This window comes from Castor canadensis, chromosome 3 (genome assembly GCF_047511655.1).
Source record: "Castor canadensis chromosome 3, mCasCan1.hap1v2, whole genome shotgun sequence".
Lineage (NCBI taxonomy): Eukaryota > Metazoa > Chordata > Mammalia > Rodentia > Castoridae > Castor > Castor canadensis.
In genome coordinates this window covers 73,720,682-73,734,115 of record NC_133388.1, presented here as the reverse complement: position 1 = coordinate 73,734,115, position 13,434 = coordinate 73,720,682, and the positions used below count along the sequence as shown (strand labels likewise).

Below are 13,434 nucleotides of genomic sequence, written 5' to 3'. Positions count from 1 at the left end.
AACTGAGACCAATAGGAAAAGGGGACCAGGAACTAGAGAAAAGGTGAGATCAAAAAGAATTAACCTAGAAGGTAACACCCACGCACAGGAAATCAATGTGAGTCAATGCCCTGTATAGTTATCCTTATCTCAACCAGCAAAAACCCTTGTTCCTTCCTATTATTGCTTATACTCTCTCTACAACAAAATTAGAAATAAGGGCAAAATAGTTTCTGCTGGGTATTGAGGGGGTTGGGGGGAGAGGGAGGGGGTGGAGTGGGTGGTAAGGGAGGGGGTGGGGGCAGGGGGGAGAAATGACCTAAGCCTTGTATGCATATATGAATTAATACCGTTATTACCACTATTCTATCCCAAAGGATCTACATTACTTTTACTAGACATTATATGAGATTATCAATGATAACATAAGAAAACATTAATAAAGTGAAGTTACAATAAGAATGACAATATAATAATTGTTTATATTACAAAATAGTAATTATTTTATAGAAAATATTCATTGAGCACTTGCTACATCCTAAAAAAAATACTGAGAACAATTTGTGTATGTTAATTCATTGATTCCTCACAACTACACTCATTTTACAGATTTCAAAAGCGAGACAAAAAAATGTTATATTTGCCAGACGCTGTAATCCTGTTATCCTCGCTACTTGGGAAGTTGAGACTGGGAGGATTGTAGTTTCAGGCTAGCCCAGACAAGAAGTTCATGAGAGCCCATCTCCAAAAATAACCAGAGCAAAATGGACTGGAGGTGTGGCTCAGGTGCTAGAGTGCCCACTTTGCAAGCACAAAACCTGAATTCTAGCCCAAAGATTGCCCCCAAAGTAGTTAAATCTGCCCCGGGTCATTGATATTTATAGAACGAATGAACAAAAGAAAGCAGTAGGCTTAACTGACACATCCCAAAGGAAAGGACAAGTGGAAAATATTTAGTACTTCATACATAACTCCCAACAAAAGTTCAAATGACCTCTTTTGAACAATCATTATATAGAGTTAGTCTACATTATTTCTAAAGATTATTCCAAGACATTGACATTCTTCATCTGGAGTCCTAACTGCAACAAACATTTTCTGTTCCTACAATCTAAAACATAGAAACACAATGCTTCTTGGCTCATATTTGGTGACATTTACTTAAACTAAGTTAAAATCTCTTACGTGTATGTTGGTTCCCAAATACGCCTAAGTTTATCTGATTTCACATTGCCATTACAGGACAGTTGAAGCAATTTTTGTACATAATAAAAGATGGTTGATCTGAAATTGGTGAGTGGTAATTCAACTTCACGAGTTGTTCCAAGACCCGTTACTTTCAAAGTGAGGGCTAATCGAGGTGATGGAGTACATTCAACTTCTTCCAAGAGCTCTGATTGAGGTGTACCTAAAAATTTAGAAGACATGTAAAACACTATCATACTAAAAGCAACATTTCAGAATGAACACTGAACTAGGAGACCAGGCTATATGAAATCCAAATCCTTTTGTCACACATTAGGTAAATCATAACTATGTAAGACTTTGCTGGCTTCAAGATTTCGGTTTTATCTGTTTTTTAACCTTTTGATGGTTCTTGGGTTTGAACTCAGTACCTCACACTTGCTAGGCAGGTTATCTAACAGTTGAGCCACTCTGCCAGCACTTTTTTCATGTGTGCTGTGTATTTTTGAGATAGGCTCTCAATTTCTACCCTGATTGGCCTCAAACAACGATCCTATGATCTCTGCCTCCTAAGCATCCAGGATTATAGGCGTGAGCCATCAGCACCTGGCTGTTTTATCTTTTTATAGAAATAATTGCACCTTCTAGTGACTCACACCTGTAATCCTAACTACTCAAGGGGCTGAGATCAGAGGATCATGGTTCAAAGCCAGCCTGGGCAGATAGTTCACAAGATCCCATAAGTAACCAGAGCAAAATGGACTGGAGGCATGGCTCAAGTCAGAGTGCCTGCTTTGCAAGCACAAAACCTGAATTCAAATAAAAATAAATAAATAAAATAAAATAAATCCCTATCTTACTTGCTGCCCATAAAATTAAATCATTAATCTAAAATATACTGTACCTGGGGGTGGAATTTCTAGGTCAGTTGTCTGTTGGACATTAGTACGACCAGGCCTAGGATCAAAAGCAGGAACCAAAGCAGAAAATTGCCGTTTTAGCACATAATCATCATCCCATGTTCTCCGGCGTCCTCCTTTAGTTTCATATTCTTCTTCTTCCTATTAAAATAAAATAAAATTCCACTTAGAGTTAAACATTTTGAAATGAAACCCTTATTATTCAAAAGGCAATGTACTACTTACAAAATAAGACCCATGTTAAGTAGTTTTTTGCAGCTGTTGTACATCCTTATTTCCCATATTAAAGCACAGAATGATAACATAATGTAAGTTACATCATTGGTGGTTATACAAATCTACACATGTGGTAACATGACAAAAGAAGCATACCCACACTGTACCAGTGTTAGTTTCCTGGCTCTGATATTATACTGTAATTTGGCAATATAAACTAACCATTTGGAGAAATTAGACAAAAGGCACAAAAGAACTTTTTATAGTATTTTCTTTTTTGGTAGCACAGGGGTTTGAACTCAGGGACTAGCTCTCCTGATTGAATCACTCCACCAGCCCTTTTTTGTGTTGGGTATTTTCGAGATAGGGTCTTGAGAACTATTTGTCTGAGCTGGCTTTGAACCGCAATCCTCCTGATCTCTGCCTCATGAGTAGCTAGGATTACAGGTGTGAACCACAGGCACATGGCTTTTTTGTAGTATTTTTACAACCTCCTATGAATCTACTATTATTTTAAAGTCAGTTGGGTTTTTTTTAATGTAAATTCCATGTCACACTGAATAACTGACATACAAAGTAGAATGCCTGGGATTTGCTTAAAATTACCATAGAAAAACAGATGAAGAGCTGGTAACTGTTAAAGTCAAACATACACACACCCTAACAGTTTGAGCACTTAACTGGGATTAATTTTATGTACAACAGCTCAAACTGACATTTGATACTGTAGAGTCCAGAATGTCTGAGTTTGCATCTTGGATAACTTTTAGAAGCTAAGGATGACACTCAAAAGGTTGTTAAAAAGATTAAATAAGAGCTGAACACCAAGGGCTCACACCTATCATACTAACTGCTTGGGACACAGGGAAGATCGAGGTACAAGGCCAGCCCCAGCAAATAGTTCACGAGACCCCATCTCAACCAATAACCGGGCTCTGGTGGTTCATACCTCTCATCCCAGCCTCAGTGAGAATCATAAAATCAGAGAGTCGGGGTCTAGGCTGTTACCGAGATAAAGGGTTTTGCCAGAACAGTCATGGATTCTATTTGAAGTATGGAACCTAAGTAGCAGAAGTTTCCTTCTGTAACTGTAACTGTCTCCTCTTCCCCTCCCTTGGCCCTGCACATTAGTTTAGGCATTCAGGCATTCTGTTTGGTGCTTTCCTGTGAAAATAAAAGATAATGTAAGGAAAGTGCACACAATGGTATTACCTGCTCCCCAATAGGTCGGCTCCCTGCTCCAGCAGGGACCTGTGGTAGCTGTGAGGTGACAGCATGGTGTGTTACATCAGAGCGGGAGCCAGCTCGACGTTGCAAGGATGGACGTCTCAGAATCTGAAGTAAAAAATGGCAAGAGACACGTCTAATTATCTGATTCATATGTATTCCTACCATTCATCCTTGTCCAACAAAAGCATCGTTTAAAAAACTTTCTCTTCATTAGTCATCTTCAGAAGTTATAAATTCAATGTGTGAAATTCATTATGAATTTTATACTCAAGTGTTATTGGGTTTAATTTTTTGTTTGGGATTTTTTTTTTTTTTTATGATATTGGGATTGAACCCAGAGACTCATATATGTTGGCAAGTGCTCTACCACTGAGGTACATTTCTAGCCCCTTTTTTTTTTTTTTTATAAAAATTGCATTTTTATAAATACAATAAAAATTGTCCAGGCTGGTCGTGAATTAGTGATATTCCTGCCTCAGCCTCCAGAGTAGCTGGGATTACAGGCACGTGCCATCATGCCCAGCTGCTAATTTGTCTGCTAAGAAACATGTAGTAAAAATATTTTTTGAATTTATTCACACCGTTAAAACTCAAATTACCAATTTTTTTATATATAACATTTTATAAAGAGAAATTTTAAATACATAGGAAGTTAAAATAAAGGATATTTGGAGGCACAACTTTTAGTTAGAAGACAATCATAGTGATGAAATATTAAAAGTTCTGAATCATGTCTACTTAACTCTGAAATACAGACAAATTATTTCTCTATGCCTCTATCTCATTCCTCCGTGTTAGGACAAATGAGAAGATACACAGACAATGCTTATTAAAAAGTAGGTACTAAAAAAGTCCTACATTTTTATGACTGAAGAACCTTGAGAATTAAGAGTCATTGAGATTACCCCATCTGTTTAATTTCACATACCTTTATACCTATTAAAATATCACTATAAGAAAGAAATTGTGATATTTATCAAATATAAAGGGACTCAGATGAAAAGTGCTTTTCTTAACCAGTTTGTCTATGGTGCTATATATACTTCCTTCAACGAAATTATGACTTAGCTGGTTTTTTTTGTAGTGCAGGACGGAACCCAGGGCTCCATGCCCTCAGCTCTAGCAGTGAGCTACACCCTCAACCCCTTCTCCTTAATTAACATCCTATCTTAGTGAAGAGAATGGGGAACTTTCTCTACCATAACCTCCTCGTATTCTTGGTCCTCCTGATTGTCATCTTCATTCTCATCATCTTCCTCATCAGGCTCAGGCAAATCTTCATCATCATCTAGCTCGGCTAACAGAGTACTGGCACGGCAGCTGTCAAGAAAATCTAGAGAAAAAAACCCAACAACTTTACTGTCAATACAATTAAGAAAGCATTCAAGGTAACTTTGCATTTTTGGGCTGTATCAAACAATGGTTGAGAAGGTTCAAGTATAAATGCCATTTAATGATGCACCTATCTTCCACCACCACATGACTGATAATGAAAAATTGTCACAAACATGGCAGAAAACAGCCCAACATAATGGATAACCATAATCTATATCTGAATATACAAAATGATAATATAAAAGATCTGGGATGTTGGCTATGTTTAAAAAAAAAACAATCTTATCATCATTCTCTGAATCTCACAGAATCACAACATGGTGGAAAGAAAACCAATGAGAGTCATTCATTCTACCTACAAATATTTATTGAGCATATACCATGGGCTGAGAACTGTGTTGGTGACCAAAAACATATCATTCATTGCAAACAAAACTGACATGGTCTGAGTCTCTAAGAAACCTACAGAGCACTGAGCAATTTGATAAGTAACCAAACTGACATATAGCTATAAGCTATAAAAGCTGTTATGAAGGAAAACAGAATTTAAGCCAGTCACTGAGACCTAGGCTTAGGTCTGGCAAGCTACTAAATGACAATGACTACTTAAAAATAATGCCTAGCTGCTAAGGAATAAGATATATGGCATCGTTCATACTACCCCCATTATCTGCTGCATACAGAAATTCAATAACCTTAAATCCCTTTTTATCTCCTTCCTTCTTAGGATCTCTCTCCCAATAAGAACTAGGTCAAATTTACATTGTCCCATATAAACAGAGATGCTTGCAAGCTGCTTTTCGTAAGAAGTGAAAACAAAAAGAGGTCTAATGAGACTAAAGCAGGAAAAGCTTGTATTGGATCTGTAAGGAGAATTAAAACTCCGATTATAATATCAGAATTGAACAAAGGAGATCTTCTACATTCCTAAAGGACATTCAGCTTAATTATAATTATTTGGAAACTTTCACCTACAGACGTTTGAGCGAAATGATTTTTAGTGTAGTAATTAAATAGGACTAAATATTTAGTGCTGTTTACTGGGTGGCCAGTAGAAGAAAGAGGCCTGACAAAATATTTAATGAGTTTCTAAGGTACACATGTTCTAATACTTAATGTTCTAAAGTCAGAATGTGTCTTACAATCATTGGCAAGTTCAAGCTAAAGTGGTATTTTAGCTTTAGTGACATTAAAAAAAATAGTGTGAAATGAACCTAATCTACTTTTGTTTTACCTTTTGTAGGAACATATAATCTAATTTCATGTACTGAAATTTTATCTCTGACATGTTACATTTACTGATGTTAGTTTTTATCATTTTTCTCTTCAAAAAAAAAAAAAAAAACCCAAAACAGTAGTATTTAAGAACACAGAAAAGCTCCAAGAGCTGGGCATGGAGGCAAATGTCTGCAATCCCCAAATTCAGGAAGCTGAGGCAGGAAGACTGCTGAGTTCAAAGCCAACCTGGACCACATGGTGAGACTTTGTTTCAAACAAACAAAGCAAGCTCTAAATTTCATAGATTTGAACACTTCATAGAATCAAGTCATGCCTCTCAGAATGGAGCGATGTAAATGTCTGTCTGGCATCCAGTTTGCATTGAATTGAGGTATTATAAAGACTGGTGTTTCATGTTAAAGACTCCCTGAGCTTAGGAGCACAGAGAAGGGGAATTTCAGCCGGGTGCTGCAGTTCTCAAGACTCTATCTCGAAAAAACTCATTACAAAAAGGGGCTGGCAGAGTGGTTCAAGCCACAAAAGCGACTGCCTAGCAAGGGTGGGGCCCTCAGTTCAAACCCTAGAATTGTCAAAAAAAGAAAAGAAAAGAAAAAGAAAAATTTCCTCACCTACTAATAATTTTTAAAAGCTGACTGGTAGCCCTTCTTAGATTCACACAATCAAGAACTGACATTAACATATTAAGAAGGAAGGAAGGGGCAGAAGGCCACTGTGAGAAAAAAGTAAAAGACCTACCCAAATGCGATAAACACAAAATGGTACTTAAAAACATATCTTCACAGCCACGCTCACTACTCAGTAGGCAGAAATCAGGAGGATCGAGGTTCAAAGCCAGCATGGGCAAATAGTTTGTGAGACCCTATCTCAAAAAAACCATTACAAAAATGCCTGGCAGAGTGGCTCAAGGTGTAGGCCTTGAGTTCAAGTCCCACTACCACAAAAAAAAAACAAACAAAATAACTTTCTTATCTTTGAAGTTGCCAAAATAAATTTTTAAAAAAGAATAGAACCAGGCACTGGTAGCTCACGCCTGTAATCCTTAACCACTTGGGAGGCTGAGATCGGGAGGATCTTGGTGAGAGGCCAGCCTGGGCAAATACTTGATGAGACCCTCATCTCCTAAAATAACCAGAGCAAAATGGATCAGAAATGTGGCTCAAGTGGTACAGCTTGGCACATCCGAAGCCCTGAGTTCAAACCCAGGCACATACATACGTAAGTAGATAAATAAGAATAGAGAGATATGGTAGAATACTCGCCCTGGGTCCAATCCCTGCATTACCCCTTTTCCCCCACACAAAAAGAAAGAAAGAAGAACAGTCAACGTGATTAAGGATATATGGTAAAGGGTATCTGAAACAATCATGACAGGAGCACAACTTCATAGAAGACAAGTTAGTAACTTCTCTTTTAGTAATTTATCCTGAGGAAATATACAAAAATACAATTCTACCCTGCACATTCATAATGTTTTATAGTAACAAAAAGCTGTAACTTATAAATATAGGATGGGTAACATTAAATAATGGTAAAACAGCTGGTAGTGTTGGCTCATGCCTGTTAATTCCACAGTTTCAAGCCAGACAGGGCAAATAAGTTAGCAAGACCCCATCTCAACCAATAACAAGCTGGGTACGGTGGTAAGTCCAGGTACAAGGAAGGCCAGAGGTAAGAGAATTTTGGTCTAGGTGGGCCCAGGCAAAAAACTGAGATCCTACCTAAAAAATAACTAAGCAAAAAAAGGGCTGTGGGCATGGCTCAAATGGTAGAGCACCCACATACCAAGCTAGAGATCCTGAGATCAAACCCCAGTACCACCAAACAAAACAAGAAAGAGAGAGAGAGAAGAAAGAAAGGAAAGAAGGAAGGGAGGGAAGGAGGGAGGGAGAGGGGGAAAAGAGAGGGAGGAAAGAAGGCATGGTGGGAGGGAGACGGGAGGGAGGGAGGAAGGGAGTGGGGGGAAGGAGGGAGGGAGGGAGAGAAGGGAAGGGAAGGAAAAGACCAAACAAGAATATCAGAAAGTCATTCCAATGTTGTAGAAGCCTACCCAACATAATGAAATACATCTAATCAGATTTGTAAAGTGGAGACTAAATGATTTTAATTTTCTTCTGTGTTTTCTATAAAAACACCCTCCTTTTCTAGTAAGATAGACATGTTTTTTAATTAAATCAAATAATTATACCTCTCACTATAGCATGGAAGCCATGATGGTATAACTATAAAACTTTCTAGACAAAATTTAGTAAATTTGAAAAATTCAAATGCTACCTAATTATGGTATAATTTCTCAAAGACCTTGATAATAATATAAAAGTAGTATCACTTTACAAAGCTTATTTATTATACTAGTTTTATTAATAAAAGTGTTAAGCTAGGCACTGGTGGCTCACACCTGTAATCTTAGCTACTTGGGAGGCAGACATGAGGAGGATTGTAGTTCGAAGCCAGCTCTGGGGCAAATAGTTTGTGAGACCTCCATCTCAAAAAAAAAAAAAACAAAAAAGGACTGGCAGAGTGGCTCAAGTAGTAGAGTGCCTGCCTAGCAAGCATGAAACCCCCAAGTTCAAGCCCCAGTACCGCCAAATCAATCAAGTATCTTTGTTGTTATGGTTCTTTATTAAAACTTCATCAAGTAGCTGGGCATGGTGGTGTAGATCTGTAATCCCAGCACTTGGTAGTCTGAGGCAGAACAATTTTAAGTTTGAGGCCAGCTTGGGCTACATAATGATACTGTATCAAAAAAACAAACAAAATGGCTGTGCGTATGGCTCAAGTGGTACAGCACCTACCTAGCAAGCGTGAGAATGTGAGTTCAAACCACAGTACCACAAAAAAAAAAAAAAAGGACAAAAAAGGGCTGGGGATGTAGCTTAGTGACAAGAGTGCTTGCTTAGCAGAGAGTTGGTGGCCCATACCTGTTTTCCTAGCTATTGTGGAGGCAGAGATCAGGAGGATCAGGGTAAGCCCAAGCAACAAAAGTAAGACCCTATCTTAAAAATACCCAACACAAAAAAGAGCTGGTGGGATGGCTCCGGTGGTAGAGCACCTGCCTAGCAAGCATGAGCTCCTGAATTCAAACCCCAGTATCGCAAAAAGAAAAAAAAAGATGATTCACAAGGCCCTGGGTTTGATTTGATCCCAGCACTATAAAAAAACAAAACAAAAAAACATGAAATACTTCACTACTGACAAAAGACCAAAAAGGATGACAAATGAAAGTTGCTAGTGTCAGCTTCTTTATAATTAGGTAATTTTTAGGATTCTCATGAGTTTCTTCATCTTATATGAAGACACCATATTTGTAAGAATAATAATTCTTTTTAACCAAGAGTTTAAAGGAGAAAACATAATAAAAGCATTGTTATATAAATATGTGAATATTTTTACTTTAAACTATAACTTACCATATAAGGAATATTCTGCTTCTTGACCTGTGTCACTCTCACTGGAGGTTGATGTAAGGCTGGTGGTTAAAGTATTACTTAGTGACTGACCCACTGATAAAACTGTCGTTGCTGTAGCTACATTGCTGCTGCTAGTGACACTGGATGTTGACATAGTCACTGTTGATGTTGTACCCGGTGTGGTCAAATTAGGGAAACTCTGAGCACCCATAAGAGGAGAGGCTAAAGATAAAAATGAAGCAAATCAGTATAAATAGGTCAGATTGTAGGAACCTTCAAAAAACCAAGATACATATTTTTTAAGAGGTCATGAAACACTAATAATGTAAAGGTTGAAAAGCAACAACTTTGGGAACCCAACTGAAATCCAACTAAAAATTCTTGTTTTTAATAGCACTATTATGTTTCAAAGTATTAAGCCTAGCATTTTTAAAAAGTGAAAGAAACAATAGAAATAATTCCTAATGTATTTTTCCAAGGGAATTACTTGGACCCATTAGTATCTTAAATTAAAATTAATAATTTTCAGAAGCTTGGGGCTAAGCAGAAGCTACACCAGGGCAAAGCTTTGATTTGACTATACTGCTTAATAGTCATCTATTTCTTCATGCAACTTTGCTTAACCATTTGTTATACAGGAGTGAAAACAGAAGTGTCATTGTTTTATCCTTTTAGAACAAGAGATTTTTTTAAAATCATAGATGATCTGAATTCTTTTTTAAATTCCATATTTTTAATACTAAAGAATGCATCAGAATTTTGACAATGTTAACAAATGATCTGAATTCTTAAAGTATTAAGATTCTATAGAACTTAACTTCATATTCCTCAAGTGCTAAATTTGATGTAGTTGTATCTGACATGGTTAACCATCTGGTTAAAGGCTACAGCCAGAACACAGTGAACACGAGACCCGATTCTGCACCCCTCAGAGTGGAAAAAGCATTGGGTCCCATAAGGAAAAGCTCACTTACTTGCTGTGCTCATCACATTCCTGCCCAAAGTATTAGTGTTGTTATCACTGCTGCTTCGGCTTAGATTCATGTTGTTCGTGGCATTAGTCCGTGCTATGTTTGCCACTCTCCTTACAAAACTCTCCAAGCTAGATGTTTCTCTTGAGGACAAGTTAGGTACACTTGCACTAGTGCTCATAGGGGCCCCAGCAGCCAACAAAGAACTCACTGATAGTCTGTTACTTGCTGAAGAGCTAAGGGGCCGCTGGGAAGCTGCTTCTTTATTAGTTAATTCAGATACTGAACTAACATCAGGAGAGCTAACACTAACAATTCCCATGGATATTGCACTAGACTCCCCAGGAGTACGAGCAGAACTATCGGGGCCTAACTTCCTCTCAGCACTTTCACTTCCCGTTTCCGCTGTTAAGGTGCTGGTGCTTGCACTGGAAGATGACCCTACTTCTGTTTGAGGGACGTTTTCAGCAGATGAAAGAACAACAATTGGTTCATGGACATCAGCTCCTGAAACTATACTGTGTTCCATTACAATTTCTGATCTCCGATCCGTTTTGGTCGAACCCAAGCTGATGTCGCTGCTACTGGCCACGCTACACACAGAACTGCTGCTTCCTTTTCTACTTGAGGAGCCTGCAGCAGCAGATGTCTTGTCTGGACAGTTGTTTTTCACCAAGCTGCTCCATGATTGCGTTGTGCCTGAAACAGTGGATGAAACAGGTTTGGGTGATGCCACTGTATCAGGGTCGTACCCTGGTGCAAGCTTGAGGTCAAATTTTCCTTCTGCGCCCATACGGTAAGAGTTTGAGCCACCAGCATCCCAGGTGACATCAATCCAGCCTGGAAAGGGACAGGAGTTTGTGAGACCCAGCAGAAAGCAGATAGGAGCGTGTCAGACAGTAGCTCCACAATATGGGATCAGCTTTGCAACAGTGCTGTACCTCTCTGAATTTCTACCGTCATTTAATTTCCGCCAACTAAAATGTAAATTTTGGACTGATTCATCAAAATCAGTCCAAATCTCTGATTAGTCTACCTATCTGAAGGTCTGTATTTTTGAACTCATGATAAAATTATATTAAGGAAAAGAAGTATGTATTATACACAGGTTTCTAGGAAACCTTTAAAATTCTTCCCTTTATTTCACTAATTTCTGATCTGTTTAAGATTCAAGATTTCTAAACACAATGTAAGGGTCATGTTGCATCTTAAGCTACATTTTAAAAGGAAGTTTTGTTTTTTGGGTTTTTTTTTTTCTCAAGGTGCTAGGAATCAAATGCAGAGCCATGCACATGGTATGCAAACACTGTATCATTGAGCTACATCCCCAGACACTGAATTTTTTAAAAATTTAAAAATACTTATCCAGCTGCAACAATTTAATGAAAGGCTTTTTAAAACTGCTAATTATGACTATGTGGTCAAATGTTCTTTGTAGAAAAAAAGTGCTGGCTTATCATTAATTTCTAAGGTTGAAGTAAACTCTCTAAATAACAGATAAAATATTCTTACATCACTTGTAGAAATTTTAGGTTACTAGCTCAAATAAAATACTAAGTTAGCATTTCGGTTGTGTTCTCAAAGTTCAGTGGTTAATTGATTCTCTTATGATTAAGCTTAATAAAACTGAATAAGCACAGAAAAATTTTAAAACAAACTTTCAAAAGCACACTGAGGTCTTTTATTAGACTAAAACTAATAACATAAAGAACAAATGAGCATAATGATATTCAATCTATATTTACTTATACTTGGAAAATGCTATTTTTTTAAAAAAAGGTAATAAAATGCCAAAAGTAAAAAATAAATTTCCCATTAGAAAATAAATTAATAAAAGTTTCACAATCTTATTTTAGGGCTGTAAGTTAACTACTTCATGGAAAAAACACAAAACATAAAAAATTATTTTTTTGAAGTATAACAAGCTTTTTATAAAGTTTAAAAGTACTTCACCACACATGCACAGGATGCAAGCTCCAGCAAACACACACACTGGTATACTCAGATTTATAACCACCCTTCCACCAAATTCATATATGTTCATGATGTAGTTCAGAATGTGTAAGTAACACTGAATTACCTGTAGGGATTATCTGCATATGAGTTCTTTGAAAGGAAAACTGACTGCCCCAAATCTACATAAGAAGCTTAGATGTGACTTCAATTGCTTCAATTTATTCTGTATGCAGAAATAACCAGTATTTTACTATCGCTTTTGCTACAAAGAAAAGTGTGAAAAAAGCAAAAGGTTCAAAAACATATCCCAATCCCAAATAAAACTGAGTTTTATATTGCAATAATTGGCCCAAAACTATAACGGTAATTTATTCCACAGCACTTATCAAAATTTGTAATTGCATGTTTATTTGTTTCACTAAGAAGACAGGGGACCAAGGGTTTTCTTGACCACTGAATATCTGATTTTTAATAAAATACCTTGACATATTGGTGGAATAAATAAATACATGAATTGTCTACCAACACACAGATTCTTCAGAAAGGTAATATACTTGATGCAACATGGGAAAAATACTAAAAAACGTATAAGGGTTGAGAATGTATTTAAATTGGTATCAGAAATAAGAAAGAATAAATACAAAGTATCCCCAAGTGTATAGTTGTAGAACTCTCAACTTCTCTAGTGTCCAAAGGATAGTTAAAAAAAGACAGAGTTAGTAAAGATTAGCCATTGTTAGATACGGTTGGCCTACATATCTTTCTATATTTGAAAGAAAAGAATCTTCTCTAACATAAAAGCCAAAACTGAATCTCTACATTTGTAAGAATAACAAAAACAGGCTTTTCTTGAATGCTAAATTCGGAGATGAAGTCAATAATCTTAGGTTGACTCCATCCAGAGAAAAGTAACCTGTATTCACATATCCCTAACTCTCCTACTCATAGTCATATGCCTCAAGGTCAAAACAGTTTGAGAGACAGAATATTAACTCA

General features: G+C 37.1%; 1 protein-coding gene across 6 annotated transcripts in view; it reads right to left on the bottom strand.

Moving 5' to 3' along the window:
* Positions 1-13,434, bottom strand: part of Hectd1 (HECT domain E3 ubiquitin protein ligase 1) — an 84,734-nt gene that overhangs the window by 12,724 nt on the left and 58,576 nt on the right. The window contains exons 25-30 of one of the 6 annotated variants that reach the window (XM_020169740.2): positions 10,486-11,322; positions 9,512-9,733; positions 4,730-4,863; positions 3,513-3,635; positions 2,069-2,225; positions 1,165-1,387 (exon numbers count right to left, since the gene is read on the bottom strand). In XM_020169740.2, coding sequence (XP_020025329.1) covers positions 1,165-1,387; positions 2,069-2,225; positions 3,513-3,635; positions 4,730-4,863; positions 9,512-9,733; positions 10,486-11,322 — 1,696 coding nt within the window. The remainder of the gene's footprint in view (positions 1-1,164; positions 1,388-2,068; positions 2,226-3,512; positions 3,636-4,729; positions 4,864-9,511; positions 9,734-10,485; positions 11,323-13,434) is intronic. The other 5 variants (XM_020169749.2, XM_020169756.2, XM_074068210.1 and 2 more) reach the window with 5 other exon arrangements.